This window comes from Ochlerotatus camptorhynchus, unplaced genomic scaffold (genome assembly GCF_037179485.1).
Source record: "Ochlerotatus camptorhynchus isolate MF236.1 unplaced genomic scaffold, CSIRO-AGI_Acam_v1.1 ptg000067l, whole genome shotgun sequence".
NCBI classification, from domain to species: domain Eukaryota; kingdom Metazoa; phylum Arthropoda; class Insecta; order Diptera; family Culicidae; genus Ochlerotatus; species Ochlerotatus camptorhynchus.
The window spans coordinates 714,629-737,289 of record NW_027040557.1 but is presented as its reverse complement, the minus strand read 5'-3'; the positions used below and the strand labels follow the sequence as shown (position 1 = coordinate 737,289).

The 22,661-nt window shown below is 38.7% G+C and overlaps 1 protein-coding gene and 2 pseudogenes across 2 annotated transcripts in view; 1 reads left to right on the top strand and 2 right to left on the bottom strand.

Moving 5' to 3' along the window:
- Positions 1-12,908, bottom strand: part of zuc (Mitochondrial cardiolipin hydrolase zuc) — a 134,509-nt gene extending 121,601 nt beyond the window's left edge. Inside the window, exons 1-2 of one of the 2 annotated variants that reach the window (XM_065216820.1) lie at positions 12,288-12,908; positions 4,385-5,006 (exon numbers count right to left, since the gene is read on the bottom strand). In XM_065216820.1, coding sequence (XP_065072892.1) covers positions 4,447-5,006; positions 12,288-12,705 — 978 coding nt within the window. In that variant the 5' untranslated portion in view covers positions 12,706-12,908 and the 3' untranslated portion in view covers positions 4,385-4,446. The remainder of the gene's footprint in view (positions 1-4,384; positions 5,007-12,287) is intronic. The other variant, XM_065216819.1, reaches the window with a different exon arrangement.
- Positions 12,909-18,139: 5,231 nt separating this feature from the next.
- On the top strand, positions 18,140-19,142 carry LOC135697097 (cysteine desulfurase-like; annotated as a pseudogene).
- A 1,263-nt stretch (positions 19,143-20,405) lies between these two features.
- Positions 20,406-22,593, bottom strand: LOC135697121 (probable pre-mRNA-splicing factor ATP-dependent RNA helicase mog-4; annotated as a pseudogene).
- Between the last annotated feature and the right edge of the window lie 68 nt (positions 22,594-22,661).

The window sequence follows — 22,661 nt, the reverse complement described above, 5'->3', positions numbered from 1 at the left end:
TCATTGATGAAGTATTCGGTTTTGATACGATTGTCATTGTTGACTTTATCGCAAGGATCTGACTCTAATTGCGAGACCTTTATACCCTTCGGAGTTTCCGAACACTCTCCAAAGGCGCACCCCTTTGTCAGTCAAAAACGGGTTCTTTCGCAACAAAATTAATTCCAGGGAATTCTATAGCAAATCTGAAGGAATTTCAGGGATAATTTAGAGGGAATCCGGAAGAGAATTAAAGTGAATTCTACGAAAAAACATAATGATGATATCCCATGACACACATGATATGATTATCCTGACACTACCCCTAATGATTAACTACGGCTGAAAATCACTTAAATTTCAATCAAACTATCAATGACATTTCTGAGAAGAGCTCCAAGGAAAATACTTTTGAAAAAAGCTCACACAAATACTTTGCAGAAATAGAAGCCTATTTTAGAAGATCGTTTTACGGGAATTCCTAAGAAAACTAATTCAGGTGGAAGTTAAATGAATTTGCGAGGAAGTTCCAAAGAGAGAATTCACTGAGAATTTTGAGCATATTTCCAAATGTCTTTGCAATTATCTGAGTTTGAGAAGCTCCTCAAGAAATTTGCAAAGATAATTCTAAGAAAGATGCAAAAGCTTCCAAATTCTGAGGAAAATTCTCATGGAATTTCGAAGTGAAATCCATAGACAATTTGGGAGAATGCGTTCTAAATTATAAATTTTCAGGGAGTCCATTAAAATTCATTTTTTCAATTCCCGGTTTTTCCCCGATTATTTAAAATAAACCCAACCCAAACACCAACCCTGCCTTATGCAAAAAAAAAGCTGTTCAAAAATAACCGTTTAGAGATAAGCATTAGGTTTATTCAGAAGAATTGCTCTACAATACGTCTACTTTGTAGAAAAAATATGAACTGAGATTTACACTAACATGTTGATGATCTATATCTCCAAAATCTCATCGAACCATGAATTCGTATAAAATCGAATCTTGAAAAAATACCCTAAATGTTGTTTTGGTATGTCAGCAGGAGAAACGCAGTGTTAAAAGTTCTTCAATTCGGCTTCTTGAAGTTCTATAAGCCAAACATGTGGAATACAAAGATGTGTTACCTAAGTATTTATCATTCTACAAAAAGTACTGGAGACATTTTACAGGTTAATCGAAATCTTATTTGATGTCCACTCAGAATTTTTGAGCATTTTGTACTTCATGGAGACTCATATCATCATTTAATTGTTAATTTTGTTTTAAAATAACATTGATGGATTATCCAAACCATCCCGGATATATGATCTCAAGGCTGGTAGTGCTGATGCGATATAATAGTAGTGACTTTAGTGACTAAAATTACGGAAATAGTAACCAAATAGTGACTTGTAAATACTAAATAAGTAACCATTTATATGGTAACTTAAAAATTCAAATACGGTTTGATTTGAAATAAACTTTTTATGTCATGGAACTCAAAATCAAATTCCATAAATTCCTCTAATTTAATCGAATTTCACAACAGAATCTCGTACCTTCCTCAAAATTGTCCTTTGCTCGCTTCCTACTTTGTATTTACAATTTTCACACTGCCGTACTATAACGGAACTATCAACTCAATAATTTAATCTCCTCATCTATCGTATAAAATCTCCACTTCAAGTTTGATATTTGACGCTAAGCATCCGGCTATGTAAATCGTTAAATTCACGCATGAAGTAATAACACATGATTAGTTAAAGTAGATTATTTTCGTTTTTTATTGATTTTTCTAGGAACTCCCTGGAAGCTCCTTCCGTAAATCCATTTTAAATTTAATTGAATTCTCTTTAGAATTTCTATGCAATTGACCTCATAAATTTCTGCTTAGAGTAATCTTGGACTTCCCCTGCATTCAATTGGAAATTCAATTCGTATTCTCCTTAGAATTTCCATAGTATTTCATCAGAATTCTCAAAACAAAAAACCATCACAGAATAACTTTGAAACACTTCTCAGAATTTCTTTGAGATTGAACCCTCAAAATTCGATTCCATTGGAATTCTTCTCGGAATTAATTTCGAACTGTTAAGAATTCTCTTGGAAGTATTTTCATGCAATTTTCATCAGAGCTCCTTCAAGCCAAATTTCAGAACTTATTTTGAATTGTTATAAGAATTGGACCTAGAATCTTCATCCAATCATTCTTCTCAGAACTCTCGTTAAAATTCATTCTCAATTATATTTGAATTTAAACAATAATCAAAAGCGACGCTCGTTTGTGTTAAGCCAAGTTTAACTATGTGGGTAAACCTGCCTTAAGATTTAAGCGGAGACAAAGAAATCGGTCCTCAGAGCACTTAATTTTACATAAGACTTTCGTAGTTTGTACTTTGTTATTCTTCTTTGATATATCTTGGTGTCATCCCTAGAATCCTTTAAAATTCTCTTAAATTTACTTTGGATTTTTTAGTTCTTAATCATCATTGAAAGACTTTTGAAAATCTATCACAAACAAATACCTTTGGAAAGTTTCCAAGGTTTACAATTTATTTTCTGGGAAAGGAGGTATACTTTCCCCGATTTTTAATCGAAAATGGAAGGCATTTCCCAATAGTTTTCCTGCTGTTATAAAGTTTTACGGTTCACTGGTCACTTTGGTTAAAATTTTCAATTTTTTAACAGATATGTATACTTTGTTAAAATTACTGTAGACTTTCTTAGTGCCAAGTACCCAATTTAAACATTTGGTTGATAGTCATTTTAGTGGAGATTTAGTTTCAAAGTAGCTGAAAAGCAATTGAATTGACTTGCATAAATTTTACCGAAAAGTTCAGCTGTTCAGATTTCGGTAAAAATTACCGAAGTCGGCGATAATTTCTAAGTGCGTACGCTTTTACAAATTTGAGTGAACGAAACTCAAATGTGGCTTGGTTTAATCGGCCGTGTATAGCTTTTTTATTATAGCGCCTTAAAGTATACTTCAATATCATGTTAGCACACTTCACGAACCATCAGCTCGTTAAAAAATGAGTCGACTCGACTCAATTTAGTCAACAGTGCATCGAAAACGAAACTAGCTCAAAGAGTAGTCACTTTTACTCAGTTGTGAGTCACTTTACTCATAAGTATAGATAGTGATAACGAAACTAGCTCAGAGAGTGAGTCACTTTTACTCTGTTATGAAACTATGACTGAGTAACCTACACACTTAGTTTTTTCTACCGAGCTTGGCTGTGCAAATCTCGGCATAACAAGTTTGACTGAGATCTCAGTAAACATTTCATTTGTTTGCTTTCCATTATGCACTAGCATTATCCGAGACTCAGTATACAAATGTCACTTTTGCTGAGATCTCAGTGGAACTTATTTTTGCCGAGATTTGCACAGCCGAGCTTGGTAAAAAAAACTACGTGTGTACGCTTTTAGAAATTTAAAAAAACTGACTCAGTCTCTGAGTAAGAGTAGTTTTTAGTGGAGTGAAAACCTACACACAGCAAATTAATCTAAGTCATATTTGAGTATCGTTCACTCAAATTCGCGAAATTGAAGGAGTAAAATTTTCCGAGCTTTTCGAAGAAAAAACTTCTTGGGTATGGGGACAATCGACGAACATTTGATTGAGCCTAGGAGTATACTGATAGACTAAATAAAATCTCTCTAAATTTTCCTCATGTTCGAGAAGTTCCCCGCAAAAGATCGAAGAATTACTACGTTTTTTTCCGAATTGGAGTGAACGATACTCAAATATGAGTCAGATTCATTTGCCGTGTAGGTTAGAAAATTTTTACTAGTAAATTTCATTCAAATATGAGTGATATTTCCTTATATTTGAATAAACACATACTCATTCTACACTAATAAAATTTCAAATATGGTTTTTATGTGTCCCACACACGATTTTTTGCAATGTGATTAACAAAAGATATATCTGTGTCGGACACATACTGAATAGCCATGTGTAACCACACATACTATTCATTTGACTCATAAATTTCATGTATGCTTCTGAGTAGATTCTTTTTATGTGTGGTCACATAAAATCATGTGGAACAAATTTGAGTAAGATTAATTTGTCCTGCACTTAATTTTGAGCCATCACTCAAACCGTTGAGTAGGTCACTCAACGCATCAGTAAACTACGACTTTGAAATGTTTCCATACGAGTGAGTAAAAGTGACTCACTCTCTGAGTAACATTCGTTTTCAGTGCCTATAAATTGCGAACTCGGTAGCCTTGTGCTGCCACCTATTATAAAATGCAGGAAAATATTATTCACCACACATTTGCTTTTCACCACTTTCATCGAGAGAGCGAATTTCTTGTTCTCTCTTTAATTCTCTCTCTCTCGCGTGTGCATACAAACAGCTGTTTTCCCGATCAGCTGTTCCACACGCGCATCGTTCTATCTCAGAAAAAAAAAACTCACCTCTCTCTCGCTTTCTGTGCGGTCCCCTCCGCCGAACAGCTCTTACCGCTTATCCCCTCTAACCGCTAGCGGGACTGACCAACAATGGATGATGGGCGAAATCTCTCCACAACCGTTGAAACTCCAACTGGAACGGAATGACCAGCTCCGGCAACGACGTTAGCAACATGTTATCCCAATTGCCGGACATGGCTTGCATGGTCCAATTGGTGGACCCGGTTATGAGTAACCCCCCAATCGGGAGCGGCTCAACTTGCTCGTTCTTAAGCTTGCACTTTTCAACTTCATTCTTCTTCTGCTTATCGCAATGCACACACCGAGAGCCATCATCGACGCACTGCACTTTACCAGAGCCGCTGGTAGGGCTACCATAACCATTGACTTGATCACCATCACTTTGACCATTGGCCATTGCACCGGCACTGATAACAACTGCACTGGTAGTGGTGGAGGCATTCCCACTAGCACCTTTATCAAATACCGCCTTACAGCAGAAACCCTTTCTTTGCACTTTTTCTTCATGATAGCACCGTGGACACAGCCAATCGGTATCGATTAAGCAAAACTTGTGGTGCATTAGATAAGCACTTTCCTTCCGATCGAAGCGCACTGGGATTCCTGAAAAAGAGGAAGAAGAAAAATATGGCATGTGAGTTTAGTTAAGTCGTTGAATTGTTTTGAAATTAATGTTTAATCAAGCTGAACCAAGCATTAGGTCCTGAGTAACATTGATCGGTTATCTTCATCGACTTTCTTTTCCCATCCTCAAGGCCATGTTAAGACATTCCTAGCTGTTTTCTGTACACAGCTCGGTGGAAGAAGCTTTTATCTAGCTTCTAATACGACAAACAGGACAAGAAACAGTTCTTTATCCTGGTTATTGACGAAAGAGACCCAATGCATTGTTCAGCTTGAATTATTTAAATTGGCCTGAGGAACGATAGATCGGGCTGTGTCGGTCTTCAGTGAAAATCTCAGTTTCTCAATATAGGATTTAAAATTGCTACAGTAGGAGTTGCGGATTATAAGCACTTTTTATAAACACGAACAGCTATTCCTGATCATGTTTGCTGAAGACAGTAATTCAATTCTTCATGATTTTGACGCTTTTACACGAGCTTTCGCCTGCTCTTAAATTAGTTTTCTTCAAGCACTTCCATAGATATTAATTGAGAGCGTTAATGAGTCTTGGTAATACTGGACTTGCTGGGGCCCCTGGGGTCCCCTAGTATCCGTTCGATTTTGGCAGCAAAACCACAAAACCGTTCGTTTTTGGCATTGTGCCTAAATTGAATTGAATTTTTAACATAATGTATTTTCGCTCCTTGTGAGTACAATTTCTATTAAATAAGGTCTATGTCATAGAGATGACTCACGGTGGTCCAAAATCGACGAAATCGTAAATTAAATATCAAAATAAAACCGTTCGATTTTGGGAACACACAATTATCGGCCTTGTTGCCAAAATCGCACGGGTATTGTAGTAGTTCATATTGAAACATTCCGCTATTTGTTCATGAAATGGGGCAAACTTTTTATTCCAGGAATTGAACACTGCTAAGGATAGCCAGGACGGTTACCACGTTCACAGCCATGCTTTCAATTCCATTAGACCGTGCGAATTCACCAATCTACAGGAGTCCTTCGCTGTAGCCGGTTTTGTTGTCAACATTTAAATTTTACGCAGTTGAAGTTATCCTAACAATGTGTGAATAAATGTTAATACTTCGAAAAATGCCAGCTTCGTCAATACCAACAATCAATACGAAACTAACGATTTTAAATTGGCTCATTACTTAACTAACCCATTGATCCCAAGTACATCTATAAACCACGGAACTGACATCAAACGGTTCCACTATGGGATTTCACAAATTTGACAGAACCCTCTTAACTGGTCTATAAATTTATGGTCCATAACAACACATATGAACGTTGCGGTTGTATTGCTTTACAGCAGTCGCTTACACCGCATGTGTTTGTTTTGCGTTGGGTGTAAGTGTGTGGGTGAAAAATAGCAGACAACAGAAAAATGCTGGCTTAGCAGCCTCTAGCTACACGGCGAATGAGAACGACCCAAATTTGAGTTTAGTTCACTCATAATCGCCAAAAGTGCAGGAACGCAGCGATGAGTTAAATTTGTCTCATGGTTTCCTGTGGAAAACCTAACAAATCTGCCGGAAAATGAGGAAATTGACGAAAATTTTATTCAGTCTCGGAGTAGTACTGAGTGAATCCAATCTTTACTTTTCTCAAATTTGGGATTTTTTCCCTGGAAAAACCTGGGAAAACATGAGGCAAATTTACTCATCGCTCTATAAATATGGACCAGTTAGGTCTGTGCCACAAATGGGAAAAAAAAGCTCTATACATGTGACAGAGTTTAATGAGGGGCTCGTGGATTTTTTCGCGGACCGAAGGTCTGGTACTTCCTGAGCCAAAATATTGAGCATGTTTCTTCGGGACCTCCTAGTCTACTACTTTCATACATTATCTTGAACTGTTCTTTTTAATGCTTTAATGCTTTTAGTTACAGTCACACCCTTAGGGTATTTCAAAGGAGGAAAAATCTGCAACAATTCTCTTGGAATTATGAAAATTTCTTTAAGTCTGGTGTTTCAAATGTTTGCCAAATTCAGGATATCGTTATTATCAATGTCTGCTTAGCTGAGCCCAAGCCAAACATTTGCAAAGTTTCAAACACTTGATTTATTTTAAATTTGCAATTCTGAGGTGATTCCAAAATATGAAGGTTTTTGTTAAGGCACATAGCTGAAACTACTATATTTCAAGAGCAAATTTTCATTATGTCCAAAGTAACATTCGCACCGATCCGAGAAAAAAATATTTTTTATTTATAATCTCATAGTGATAGCAATGTTTAACATATTAAGCAGGGTTTTAATCATACAAAGCAGATCGCTAGCTTTCTTGCTAAAAAATACTGGTTTTTGAGTCAAAAGTTATTATACATCGTTTGGTGGCTCCCTAATGTTACTTAAGTCCAAGTGTATTTACCAGGATATTCGGGAGAGTTATCAATCACATCCCAACAAACATTGAATGTTGAATAAGAGCTTATTCAGGCAAAAATAAGCTTCTTCAGCTACAAAATGGCTTATTCAGCTGTTAATCAACTCAATCTGTTTGTTGGGATCTCCTTACTTGCAGCCCATTCATCATTTTAGGACCACCGAAATCATCTTAGCTACAAACAGTTCGATCGTACACTTTTCATGGGTTTCTCTGCGCTGTCGCATCTCTATAGAAATCGGGATGATGAATCGGAAGGTGATTCCGCCAGAAACTGGTAAATAAATTTTAAAATTAGATGTGATCCTATATTCAGACAGTATATAGTGTAATAGCAGGAGTATCGATTGACACTGATAGCTCGACTTTGTTTGCCCTTTGTTACTTTCGACGTAATGAAAATTTTCTCTTGATTTGTTTGTTTGCTGCGGAGAAGCAAGCAATGTCTGAAATTTACAGATTTATAAACCTCGTAAATCTTGAGATTTTTTGCTCCTCTGAATTCTTCTTACTATGCCATTTGAATTTTCGTCAGGACCATTTTTGTATTTTCCAGAAAACTCTTTGAATTCTCCTCAGCACTATGTAAGTATTCTCCCAACATTCCCATGGAATTATTCTGAATTCCCTGTTAGTTGTCTCCAGAATTCCGTATGACTTCTTCTTCTTCTTCGCATTTCAAGCTTGTTGCATATCGCATATTAGCTTATTGCGTGCTCTCAGCTTAGTGTTCTAGATGCACTTCCACAGTTATTAATTGAGACTATTTTTGCATTGGTATAATTGTGTGGCAAGTCCAATCATACTTCTATGCCCAGGGAACTCGAGAAATTTTCCAACCCGAAAAATTCCTAGACCGGACCGGAAATTGAACCCAGCCACCTCCAGCATGGTCTTGCTTTGTAGCTGCGCCTTTACCGACTGAGTTAAGGGAGCCTCCCCTATGAATTGTCCTTATAATTCCCTTGGAATTCTACTCAGAACTACTTTGTAATTTCCCTTAAAATTCACTCGAAGTTATTCTCAAAATTCCCATTTAGTTCGGACTCTCTTGGAACTTTTCCCATAATTTCTTTGGATTATTTCTCAAAATTCCCCAGGAATTCTAATCAGAATAAAATCAAATCAAAATTTTCAAGGAATTATGCTTAAAATTCTTCTCAAGATTAATTCGGATTTACCCAAAATCTTTCAAGAGTACAGGTCATGCGAATTGCACAGTTTGTGGGCAAAAGCAGCACGGGGACGAGGAAGCATGAAAAACTCGTGGAAACCAATTTTAAGGGACAATACTCGACTAGTGCTTTGGTGTTATGTTGAACTACATTGGAAACGAGTCCATTTAAAGGAATAAAATACGTGAGATTCGTAGAATTTCTTGTGAAGGTTGTGTTTTGTAGGTTTTGATATGAGCTAAATTACTCAAATCTGCATCTCTTAAGCATGCCGAACTAGAGCGGGCAGATCTTGTTATTGCTTTACAGTGAATGTAATTTACATTAACTGAAAAACAATGGTGGGTTATGTTCGCTCTGATTCATCATGCATGAGAGATACAGATTTGAGTTGTTCACAAAAACAGCTTTATTTGATTTGTTAATCAGGGTGTCGACTCAATGAAGAAAGGTAAATTCCCTGTTCCCTGTTTGTGCAAATTCAGGAGCCATTTTTTCAAGTCCTACAGCTACAACTCAAATTTTGGATTGGGTGTTTGAAGCTGATGATTTTTTCTCGATTCCGGGATCTCGATTTAATAGATTTTAGTTTTTTTTTCAAAACCCCAGGATATCAAAAGTCATATCATAAATGTTTTAGAATGAAATCTTGAAAATGTATCTTAGTCTAGAACCTCTAGGATGATTAGTAAAAGTTTGAAAACCAATGGAAAATTCAAATATTAGACAATTAATTCCGAATTTGTACAAAATTGTACCCAATTTAATTATAAAAAATAAAAGTTGTCGATTTGATTAGTTGCTTACGTGTAACGGTCATTTTAAATTTTAACGACTTTTTCAAAAATAACCGACTTCAGTGATCTGAATTCAGTGTGAATGTCTGGAACATTTTTAATATTTCAAAGCCTAATGACAAGATCATAATTAAGATGCTTCCATTTCCGAGAGCCGATAAATTTCAACCTTGGTTTTTGTTTTAAGACTGGGGTCTTAACCAAAATTAAATTCATTTGTTTTATTTCATGGGTACGACACATTGCAAACCTTACTGGTTTAAAATATTAAAATTATAAATAAATTATTACTAAGTCCGGAAGTCGTCGAAACCTCAATGATCCAGAATCTTGTTTTTAAGCCTTGGATTTTAATAAAAAGCTAAAGCTAAAATACGTCACAGAACCTCGAAGAAATTATCCATGGATATTTGAAAAATGTTTCTAGTCCAGGAACTATTACCTAGATTCAAATTGTTCAAGTCTTAACCTTCTAAAAAACGTTGATTAACTTCCCTGAGATTCCCTGAGTTTCCAGGTAGCTAATGATTTCTTAAACAATTTACGTGTAAAAATCTCTCACTTTCCAGAATTTGACCTAACAAACCATTCAGCATAGAGCGTCCCTGTTTTTCGAAAAACTATCATTATTTTTTATATCTGAGGCTGTGCAAAAGCAAAATTTTCGAGTTCTCAAACCTCAAAACTTTATCCAAATCCTTGGACTTGTATAATTAGTTGCGATTTAATCAAATTGAATTTTTTCCTCTGTTCGGGACATAACACCACTGCGACCAGTAATTTGATTTATTGTAGTATATCCCGTGTCCTTAGTTTAGTGCATGTCGTATTACTCCATCACTATTGAGAAATGATGAAGTATTCGGTTTTTATACAGTCGTCATTCTTGCCTTCATCGCAAGGAATCGATTCTAATTGAAACGTCCCGCTATTTATACCGTTCGGAGTGTTGAAACACTCCCCAAAGGCGCGCCCCTTTGTCAGTCAAAATTGTATTCCTTAGCAACAAAATTAAGGAATGACACCGATAATGACCATGCATCAGAACCCTAGTCTTAACCACTTCAAACTAGGGAACAACGAATAGAAGATTAGGAATCACATAGATGAAGACTAACTAACTCATTTTTTCCTTGTTTCAAGATCATCCTCGGTGGACAAAGCCGAGTCTTGTCACTATCAACAGGGCATAAAAAGTAACAAGGACTAAGATGTGTTCCTTTGATTACTGTAAAATCCTATTCCCCTAGTTTGAAGTAGTCGGGTCTAGGAATCGGTGGTAGATCTTACATCCCGTAACGTACCACGAAAAGGCGATCTACCCACGTTACGGGGCATTTAATTTAAGTTACAACAGTTTGCGTTCGAAACGTGTTAAATGGTGGATCATTTCTGCAATCACTTAAAAATTTGATCAAGCGTTTCATATAAAATTCATTTCGACAACAAAAGTCCGATGAATAAATATGTATATTAGAAACCTCTGTTCTCGATTGAGCAAACATTTAGAATCAAAATCTTGGTATGTCGAAGAAAACAATTCCATAGACCCAACTTAACCGTCTCAGCAGTACGTTCCGGTAGTATCTTTGTCAATGGTTCTCTTAACTTGACCGCAATAAAATGCTAAAATAGAACAAAACAAGTTAACAGAATTCTGGAAAACATTTGAATCATAAACAATAGACAAACTTACACTTTACAGCCATTTCCAATATAAAAGTAATGTTATCGATCGGATTCGAGAAAGATTAGTTGAAGACAAGCATACTGAGACTACTAAAAATAGCTGATAAGAAGGCAATGATGACGTCGATGGATGGACAGCGCATAGTAGGCCGAGAAGGATGGATGTTGTTTGCCTACCAACCTAGCTTTTTATTGATTGATAACAGCTGTAATAAGAGCATACGCAAAGAGGAAGCAAAAGAAGAACCTTTTCTTTTTCTCTGAACACAGCTGAGGAACGCGAGCGCAGAAAAGAAAAAATAATATCACGAAATGTAAAAGTGCATTATCGCATGCCTCTCGCTCTCGCCACTGACCATCGCCATGTGGTGTATCTTTTTCTTGTTCGTTTTTTGTTATTGCATTCGCTGCACTGCGCTGCTCTCCTGAGCGCTCGTCGGACAAGTTGTTGTTATTGTTGCATTGATGCCTATTTTTTTTTCGAAGAGAACTGAGTACAGAAAATTATTTTTATTGGACCCAAAATTTGTCACCTGACTTTTGGATAGGCTGCGGAACAAAGAACAAATAAATTTCCTTGCCTATTCGGAGAGTGCAGCAAAATCTGTCAAATACGTTTGAAAGGATGCAAAGGCTGCCCAAAGAGGAAAAAAATGACATTTCGCAAATCGCTGCAGCTCGCAAAAACACGTGCATTCTTTCTGTCCGCTTTGCTGACGGCTGCATGGATATAAAAATAAGGCAATGATGCAACTCGTTTCCTTCGTTTTTCTTCTCGCATTCGTTTTCCGTCTGTTCTGTGAGGTTAGAAAGATCTCGTGGCTTTCGGCCTTTTACGGTCCAATTTCCATATTTCACGTACTCCATCGAGGGAATGATTAATTTAACTAATCAATGACATTTTGGATTTACTTTCGAGCTGACGAAATCAAGTACTACATTACACTATCATTTTTTCTTGAGTGACAATTAGTATTCCTGCTACTATTTTGAGATAAATAGGAAAATACATTTCTCATGTAAATTAATGTTAGAGTTCTTTGTCTCCAGAACAAGCGATGCAAAAAAAAATGGATAAGGTTATCTTTTTTCCAAGGACACCGTGAATGTCAATGTCGAGGTCAACGGAAGTGCATTCCAGCTGACAAACAATCCAGAAGGGAACACATTTTATCCTTATCAAATCAACTTAAATCTCCAGTTACCTGCATTGGCCAATCTGGTCATCTGTGATCCGGTGCTGTATGCCATCGAGGAGCATCCGACGACTCGTACCCGAACGCCCCGTTTCGCGGCCCGGAGCAACGCGTCACCGATATTGGAGACGGTAATGATGTACATCCCCAGGTTAATCGAAACACGCGCCCGGTCCAGCAAAGCCACTATCCGGCAGACATGTTCCGACGTAAAGTTGGCCATTGTCGTTCCGGGTGCGTTCGCTTGGATGCTACGTTCGTTCGTAAAAAATACCATGTTAATGTGGCTATTTGCGCGCTGCCGAGCCCGACGTTCCTGGCAGTAAGACTTCCAACCGAGGTACACTTCGTACAGGACCTCCGAACCGATGCTGACTCCGAGAATCACGGCGGATACGCGAACCCACCGTGGCACAGATTCGAACATTTTCTCGTCAGTTTTTGTTTGTTTTCGAACGAAACTCAGTTTACGGTTCAGAACTCGCGGCGCAGTACTCCGATACTGAACGTGTCCGGAATCACGACGAATTCCTGAATTTTGCACTTTCTGAACGGACAAAAAGAAGGAAAAATGCAGCCACAGGAGCACACTACCGTCGACGAAAACTTTTGTGTGTGGTTTAGCATACACTCTTCACGAGGAGAAAAAGAAAACAAAACTGACATCGGATTGACGGATGACAGATCACAATTTTGACGTACCACTCAAAACGCTCAAAACGCATGCATCTTCAGAAATGACATTAGAGATGCGAGCCAAACCGCTCGAGGCAAGGGGTATACGAATTCGGTTCACTCAAAATATCTTGAAATCTAAATTTAGACAAACATTTCAAAATGTCCTATCTGGCATTGAATCTGATTGGAGAAAAATTAATTTGATTTTTTGCAACATATTGTTAAATGCCATTCTTAATTACGGCATAAAACGATAATCTTTTGTATTCTCAAATGCATAGGAAACACGCAGAATTCGACTGAAGCGTTTGTTTTATCGTTTTATTCACATTTTTCAGGTTTAATTGGGTTCTTTAAGGGTATTCAGTTAAATGCATATTCGTAATCTGCATTCAAAATGGAACCAAACCCAAAATTTCATAAATTTTGGTACACTGGAACTATTTTAAATAAGTACGATTACATTTGCAAAAATCACCTTATTCGCGCCCCTCGGTGTCACTTTGTATGGGAGCGAGCTGTCATTTTGTCAGTTTAGTGTCAATAAGTGAAGTTATTATTTTGCTTTAAATCTTGATTTAAAAATCGAGATTAAAGTGTGTGGGTTCGAAAAAAATATCACTGTGCTCAGAAAACTAAGTTCTTTCAGATGATATATAAAAACGGATATATTTTTCATAATTAAAGAACCCAATTCATGGTTTTAACAAGAATCAATGCGAAACTAATGATTTTAAATTGGCTCACCACTTGACTAGCCTATTGGCCCCAAGCAAATCGATTAACGTACCCCATTCTACTATAAATTCTAGTACTACACTATGTTTGGTATGATTCACTATGAAATTTTGAGAGATAAAATGAGGGGTTCATGGATTTTCCTTTGTTTCGAGGGGTGCATCGATTAGCTTGGGACCGAAAATAGTACTAGAGCTGAGCCATAAAGTTGAGTTCGTTTCTTTAAATTAATACATAGGTTTTTTCAGTTTCAGTTAGGATCTGTCAAATTGGTCTGATAGCAAAGATTAATGTTACTTAGGAACTTTGTAAGAATATGGTTTAGAGATCAGACAACTATTACTACAACATTTTTTGTAATTGTTGATGGGCTTAAAACTACTAGTCTGTCAATTTATTAAGTAAACAACGTTTATATTAAGAACTTGTCAGCCTCGTAACGTGGGTAGATCGCCTTTTCGTGGTACCTTATGGGATGTAAGATCTACCACCGATTCCTAGTCCTGACTACTTCAAACTAGGGGAACAGGATTTTTCAGTAATCAAAGGAACACATCTTAGTCATTGTTACTTTTTATGCCTTGTTGATAGTGATAAGTTCTCGGGTTGCCTGCACCGAGAATTATCTTGAAACAAGGAAAAATGAGTTAGTTGAGGCCCAAACGCAATGTGGGCGGAAGCGGAACGGAAACGGAACGAAAACGGAAAGTTTGACAGTTGTCACAAATGACATCAAGATGCCTAACCGAAGTCGATTTGATTCTAACTAGTTTTCAATCCGGCAAGTAGGCTTACTCAGATCGGGCTTTTCCGCCGCCGCTGCCGTTTCGCTTCCGCTGTCATTGCGCTTGGGCCTTTAGTCTTCACCTATGTGATTCCTAATCTTCTATTCTTTGTTCCCTAGTTTGAAGTGGTTAAGACTAGGGTTCTGATGCATGGTCATCATCGGTGTCATAGCTTATTTTTGTTGCTAAGGAATCCAATTTTGACTGACAAAGGGGCGCGCCTTTGGAGAGTGTTTCAACACTCCGAAGGGTATAAATAGCGGGACGTTTCAATTAGAATCGATTCCTTGCGATGAAGGCAAGAATGACAACTGTATGAAAACATTCATTCATGTTATTCGATCAAATCTGCATCGCTGGCCTACAGTGGATCGAGATTTACATCAAAGTAGTTTACAAAGGTATTATCAACAATCAATACGAAACTAACGATTTTAAATTGACTCACTACTTGACTAGCCTATTGGTCCCAAGCAAATCGATTAACGTACCCCATTCTAGTCGAAATTCTAGTACTACACTATGTTTGTTTTGATTCGCTATGAAAGTTTAACAGATAAACTGAGGGGTTCGTGGATTTTCCTATGTTTCGAGGGGTGAATTGATTAGCTTGGGACCGAATAGAGTACCAGAGCTGAGCCAAAAAGGTGAGCACGTTTCTTCGGGACCTTCTAGTCTTACACACAAACAACGAAAATTGTATATATAAAAATAGTGCATTTTCAAATTAAAAGTTTCCCAAAATTTGTAGATTCAACAGCAAAAATATTCAAAATAAAAGTTAGTTTTTTTAATTGAAAGTTTTTCTTTTACTTTTGATTCGTGGTTTTAAAAGTACATATTTTTAAAACAAAAGTTGTAAAACTGTCAAAAGTACCCCTCAGCGATGTTTTTACTGGCTGCACTGACATCTCATATGCCGCCTTTTCTGCTAGTCTGGCCGCTGTGAACATGAAATCCAGCTCTGAAGCTACAACAAGAGTCAGGATTCTTCTGTGGGATACCAGACACTGAAGTTTTCTTAGTTGGATATTCCGACATTATTTGCTGCTATGTTAAGACCCACGTGAAATTGGCATTCCAAATGGTAAGTACACTATTTTCATTGTTATTGTTATTGGATTTTTAGATTCTTTTTTTATCAGGCTATGGAATCTACCAGGACGAAGTCGCGACAGTTTTCGGTATAGACCTTATCAAATTCCTGTTGGAGAAGGATCAAGCCCTACTGAATAATAACGAAAAAGGTAAATTAAACTTTGATCAGGAGAAGGACGAGAACCAGCTGCCCGTAAAACCCGTCACCTGTTGGTACTTTATGAAGCTGCGGCATAGGATTTACAGATTGCGAAATGGAAAACAATATCAAGCTTGCCTTGCCAGTGTCCAGATTTTGTGTTCCTCGTATCGACCTTCACTTGACGGGATGTGAATATGTGTCTCTCCGTGAATCTTATTGCATAACGCTTAATTATTTGTAAAGGAAATGGATAATAAATGTATTTTAATCTTTTTTTCTAATATCTAAAAACCTTAAATTAAATATTATTTAGAATTTAAAATGAATAAAGATGTTATTACGGTGAAAATGTGTGTTTTTCATTTCAAAATGTTACTTATCGTTTTAACTATATCACATTTTCAAACCAAAACTTCGTCTTGAATTGAAAAGAACCTGATTTTAATTCCATAACTGCCGTGCTTTTAATTTGACAGTATCACAATTTATTTTGAAAGTTTTAACTTTTAAAAGTTTAGAGCGAACAATTTTTGATTTAACAGTTGGCTGACTTTTGTTTTGAAAGTCAACCGCTTTCTACCAAAAAGAACCAATGCTAACTTTTAATTCTATCAATGATTTTTTTAATTTTAGCAATGATTTTTCTTTGTGTGTAGAGTTACCTCTATGGTATTATCAACAATCAATACGAAACTAACGATTTTAAATTGGCTCACCACTTTAGTAGCCTATTGGTCCCAAGCAAACGATTAACGTACCCTATTCTAGTTGAAATTCTAGTACTACGCAATGTTTGTTTTGATTCGCTATGAAAGTTTGACAGATAACATCAGGGGTGTGTGGATTCATGCAGAACATGCAGGGGTGAGTGAAATAGCTTGGGACTGCTTGGGACCGTTGTTCTGGTACTGAGTGAGCAAAAAATAATAATGATTTTCTTCGGGACCCAGTGGTCTTAGAGTTACCTCTATGGTATTATCAACAATCAATACGAAACTAACCATTTTAAATTGGCTCACCACTTTAGTAGCCTATTGGTCCCAAGCAAACGATTAACGTACCCTATTCTAGTTGAAATTCTATTACTACACTATGTTTGTTTTGATTCGCTATGAAAGTTTGACAGATAACATCAGGGGTGTGTGGATTCATGCAGAACATGCAGGGGTGAGTGAAATAGCTTGGGACTGCTTGGGACCGTTGTTCTGGTACTGAGTGAGCCAAAAATAATAATTATTTTCTTCGGGACCCAGTGGTCTTAGAGTTACCTCTATGGTATTATCACACTAAAGCCATAGAGGTAACTCTAAGACCAAAAGGTTTCGAAGAAACGTGCTCAACTGTTTGGCTCAGCTCTGGTACTCCCTTCGGTCCCAAGATTATCGATGCACCCCTCGAACCATAGTTAAATTCATGAACCCCTCATTTTATCTGTCAAACTTTCATAGCAAATCAAAACAAGCATAGTGTAGTACCAACAATCAATTCGAAACTAACGATTTTAAATTGGCTCACTACTTGACTAGCCTATTGGTCCCAAGCAAACGATTAACGTACCCTATTCTAGTCGAAATTCTAGTACTACGCAATGTTTGTTTTCATTCGTTATGAAAGTTTGACAGATAAAATGAGGGGTTATTGGTTTTTCCTATTTTTCGAGGGGTGACAAGCTTGGGACCGAAGATAGTACCAACAATCAATACGAAACTAACGATTTTAAATTGGCTCACCACTTTAGTAGCCTATTGGTCCCAAGCAAACGATTAACGTACCCTATTCTAGTTGAAATTCTATTACTACACTAAGTTTGTTTTGATTCGCTATGAAAGTTTGACAGATAACATCAGGGGTGTGTGGATTCATGCAGAACATGCAGGGGTGAGTGAAATAGCTTGGGACTGCTTGGGACCGTTGTTCTGGTACTGAGTGAGCCAAAAATAATAATGATTTTCTTCGGGACCCAGTGGTCTTAGAGTTACCTCTATGATAGTACCAGAGGTGAGCCAAAAAGTTGAGCACGTTTCTTCGGGACCTACTTGTCTTAGAGTTACCTCTATGGTAGTACCACAAACGAAGTTACAGACGACTTTCTCCGAAGAAATTAATTAAAATAAGGTGGTTCTCTGTAATAGAATTTTAGACCACTTTCCGCCGCTCACCGCCAGGTTCGCTAGTATTTTTGATTTGAATTAATTCAAGTTGGTTTTGTGTGCAATGATCTGGCAACTCGCGTTCTCACTCGCGTTGACGGGGTGCTGTTTTCTCACTCATCGAAGGAAATTTTGATTAGAGTGAGAAAGTAAGGAACAGTCAGCGCGGGAACCGTGTGCGGTACTATAGGTGCGGCAGAAAGAATGTAGTCGACTCCTTCGTTCTCGCGGTGTTCTTACGCATGATCCAACGTTACGTCACACTAGATTATGCATAAGAACGTCGTGAGCAAAGTTTGTATGTTTGGGAGCCTCTTGCATTCAACTCGCATTCGTCCTCGAGTTCGTGTGGAAGCCATTCAGAGCGGAGGTGGCCAGGAGCGTGGCATTCGAAGTGGAACTATCCGACTCCACTGGTCGTTGGATTGGGGGAAGCCTGTGAAATCGCTAGCCGTGAAATGGAGTACGATCACAAATGGATGGAGTTCCTCTCGAAACGCCTGATGGACCAAATCTTCGCATCGCTACCGAAAGTCATCCGCAATGGCGATCCAGTTCATTCTTATCCCGGATGTATCAATCTGTCGTTTGCATACGTTGAGGGTGAATCGCTGTTGATGGCGCTGAAAGACGTTGCCCTCTCGAGTGGGTCGGCTTGCACTTCGGCTTCGCTGGAACCGTCGTATGTGCTGCGTGCGATTGGTGCCGACGAAGATCTGGCTCACAGCTCGATTCGCTTTGGCATCGGACGGTTTACCACCATCGAGGAAATCGACTACATAGCTGAAAAGTGCATCAAGCACGTGACTCGACTCCGAGAGATGTCCCCGCTGTGGGAGATGGTCCAGGAAGGTATCGACATCAAGTCGATCCAGTGGTCGCAGCATTAGAGCGGACGGGTCGGGGCATATTTTAAAGAGAGATTTGATTTTGTATGTTCTGCTGTGTATGGTTGAATTCAGTGAGGGTTTTTTTTTTAATTGTTAATCATTGATTGTGTTATTAACACATCCACTTTTGGTAGTAAGTAGGTATTGAGACGAGAGAAAAATAATGTATAGCTTTGCTACATATGCTATTAGAGACAGCAATAAATCTTAAGACAGTGAAATCATTGTGAGTATTTCATCATTCACTTGGCGAAAAAACTTCCTATCAGCGATTGTTTGAAATAGTATAAACTTTGTTAGTTCCCGTCAAGGACGGCGTTGTTACGACTACGCTAAATTCGCAAATCTGAGGTATTCGTGGACTGCCATCTCAGATTTGCTTTGGCGCGGATTAGTTCCACTTACACGGATACGAATTTTGTTCATTTAAAACAAAAATATAAATATTTATACTCTAAGCATATGAATTTTTCAAAGTAAATTGAAAGCATGTTTAAAACTAAAATATTTATGTTTGAATTAAATTCAAAAGCATGTTTATTTCAACAATATAGGATTTGGGTAAACGGTTTTTAGTGTGTCATGCCTTTTTATTTCCTTCTTGTTACATTCGGAAAAAGTTGCCCCAGTTTTGCTCAACCTCAACAGAAAACGGCCATCCATTCCGAATCCATTCCGGATCCTCCCACCCCGACGGGTCCTCGCATCTCGGACCAGGACCCCAATACCCACAGGTCACCCTTTATCGCACCCGAAAAGAGCAGGAATTAAGATGCCTGCCCGAAGATCTTTTTTTTTTCCTTTTTGTTTTGCTTTACCCTGCACTCAACTACTAAAATAATTCCAAAATATGTATGTTTATTTTAAACATGAGAAGCATGTTTAAAATAAACATATTTATTATTCTTCGCATAGCTGTCAAACCAAACAAAAATAAATACGTTTATTTTCACCACGAATATTTTTGAAATAAACGTAACATTATTTTTATTTTAAACATTGATTTCACATGACTTCAAACAAGGAATACGTTTGAAATCAACCTAATTTATGTTTGTGGCCAGAACAAACTGAGTTTACGTTTAAATTTACCTCAAATATTTTTGTTACGACGATAGTTTTTTCTGCGTGTAGGGTTAATTCAACTAAGTTTCGATTCTAATTATTTGAAGACTCCAGGAAAATCTACGTTTAGAAAGACCTTCTATTATTTAATAAAGAAGTAAAGCAGTAAAGTTATTAATAGTTGGTTGGGCAAGCTAAAATATCATTTAAAAAAATGTGTTCAATGTCGATAAGCTTTCCGCAAAATCCGCACTTCAAAAGCTATAAAACCGCACAAAATTTGCGACACTTGTAACAGCCCTGCAGTTGGCTTCGGCGTGCCAGAGAATACCTAATCCACCTAACCGGACCTGAAGAAACGGAAAGGAGCGCGACTGGGATTAGACGGGCTAGCCTTATGAAGCTCTCTACTGACATACAATATAGCATGGTTGCAGCAACCTTATATTTCACCTATTTGTCCCTAAAGATCACTAATTTACACCCGACACCCTAGGTAGGATAATGTCATCGCAAATAACAACAATTCCCGTTGAATACAGTGCGAAAAATGCTCTTGAATTACCCCAAACCGTCTCATCACAACCTACGCCTCGGTCAGTGTGGCCCGACCGATCGTTTTCGGCATCTTTTTATTGGTGGAATCCTCGAGCTCCTTCGGTTTGTAGTAATGCGGTGCCGCCTCCAGCAGCCACTTGCTTTCGATTTCAATCACCGACCGCATGTACTCCTTCGTCGTAAACACCAGCTCGTGGTACAGCACCCAACGAGGCAGTTCTTCGAACAGTGCCGAATTCGGATGGATCATCACCGTCTGATTGTGCTTGGCCGTTTTGTAGTGACCCCCCCTTGGAAAGCCGAGCGACGTGATAAAAGTACCCGGCTGTAATAGCCTTCCGGATGTTGGTCGTTTCCGGCAGGCTGGAAACCATTTCGATTTCGACTCGCTGCATTAACCCAACCAGCTGCTCCCGGACATCGCGAGCTCGTTTCATCGAACGGAACTGAATGAAATTTTCGTAACACCACTGAGTGCTGTAGTCCGATTCGGCCCATTGATTGTAGACCTGCAGCAAACTCAAGTGGTCCCCGTGCATGTGGTTGAAGTTCTTCCGGGCCGTATCTGCGTGGATGATTTTATCTTTCGGTCGGTAGAAGATGGCTCCATTCACCGATAGCATTGCAACGATGGCCACCACCTCCTCGGAACATTTGTACTTTTCACTAGCAAGCAGCATTTTTGCCATCATGGGATCGAACGGAAATTCCGCCATCCGTCGTCCAAGTTTGGTCAGTTCACCGTGGTGATTCAATGCCCCTAGGGCGTAAAGTTGCTCCAATGCCAAAACCAACGTTTCATGTGGTGGAGGATCGAGGAAATCGAAATGAAGCAAATCGTTGATTCCAAGAGCTTTGAGCATTAGCACGGCATTGCCCAGGTTTATGCGCTGAATTTCCGGGACGGTGTTGTCTTCCAGCTCGTGTTTGTATGCCCAGGCTGTGTACAGACGAAAGCACTTGCCAGGGGCAACGCGCCCTGCTCGACCTGCACGTTGATTGGCAGACGCTTTCGAAATGGGCACGACCATCAGGGTCTCCATCCCGGTTCTGGAGTTAAAATTATTTTGCTTTGCAAAGCCCGGATCGATCACGTACATTATGTTATCGATGGTTAGTGATGTCTCGGCGATGTTGGTGGCCAGTACGACTTTCCGGGCGTTCGGTGGAGTTGGATCGAAAATTTTCGCCTGCATGACCGAAGGCAGATTGGCATAAATGGGAAGGATGAGTAGTTCCTTGAGTTTGGAACCCAACCGCTTGACGTGATCCTGGAGCATCTCCTGGCAGGCTTCGATTTCCTCTTGTCCTGGAACGAAAAAAAAATGTAATTTTTTAACATCGCATAGAAATAGACCCACTTACCAGTTAAAAATACAAGAATGTCTCCAAGAGGCTGAGTGGCATGAATCTGTAGAACCGACACCACACATGCATCGATATAATCTGCTTCCGGTGCTTTGGTGTAGAAGACATCAACCTAGAAGAGAAAAAGTTAGATTTTACAGCAAAACACAAAGCAAGTCAAATCTAACTACGTACCGGAAAACGACGACCAGGAATACGGAATATGTTCGCATCATCGAAGAAATCCGAAAACTTTTCCGCATCCAACGTGGCACTGGAAATCAGTAGTTTCAAATCCAACCGAAACCGCGCAATGTCCTTCACCAATCCAAACAGAATGTCCGTGTGCAACGTACGCTCGTGAGCTTCATCGATAATCATCACACTATACGAAGCTAGGTCCGGTTCCGAAAGAAACTCCCTGTGCAACGTACCATCTGTCATGTATTTAATGACAGTCCGCTCGGATGTGCAATCCTCGAAACGAATACTATAACCAACTTCGTTGCCCAACTTGACGCCCATTTCCTGTGCAACACGTGCCGCCACGGACATCGCTGCCACGCGACGAGGCTGAGTACATCCAATCTTCTTGCCGTCGTTTGTAAACCCAGCTTCATAGAGATACTGTGGAATCTGTGTCGTTTTTCCCGAACCCGTTTCTCCTTCGATAATAAGAATCTGGTGTTCTTTTATAGCGGCTATGAGATCCTCCTTGAATGGAAAAACTGGAAGTGATTTCTTCGTTTCCTCAATGTCCATCTTCTTCCTTTCCGCCTCAGATACCGGTGCTTTCCGGTCCTTTTCTTTAGTTCCATCCAGTCGGAGTGCCTGGACGAAATCAATCTGATCATCCAACAGCATTTCATTGGCGTTGACGGCACCGTCGAAAAATTTACTCTTTCAGCAAATATAGACAGTTTCTTATAGGA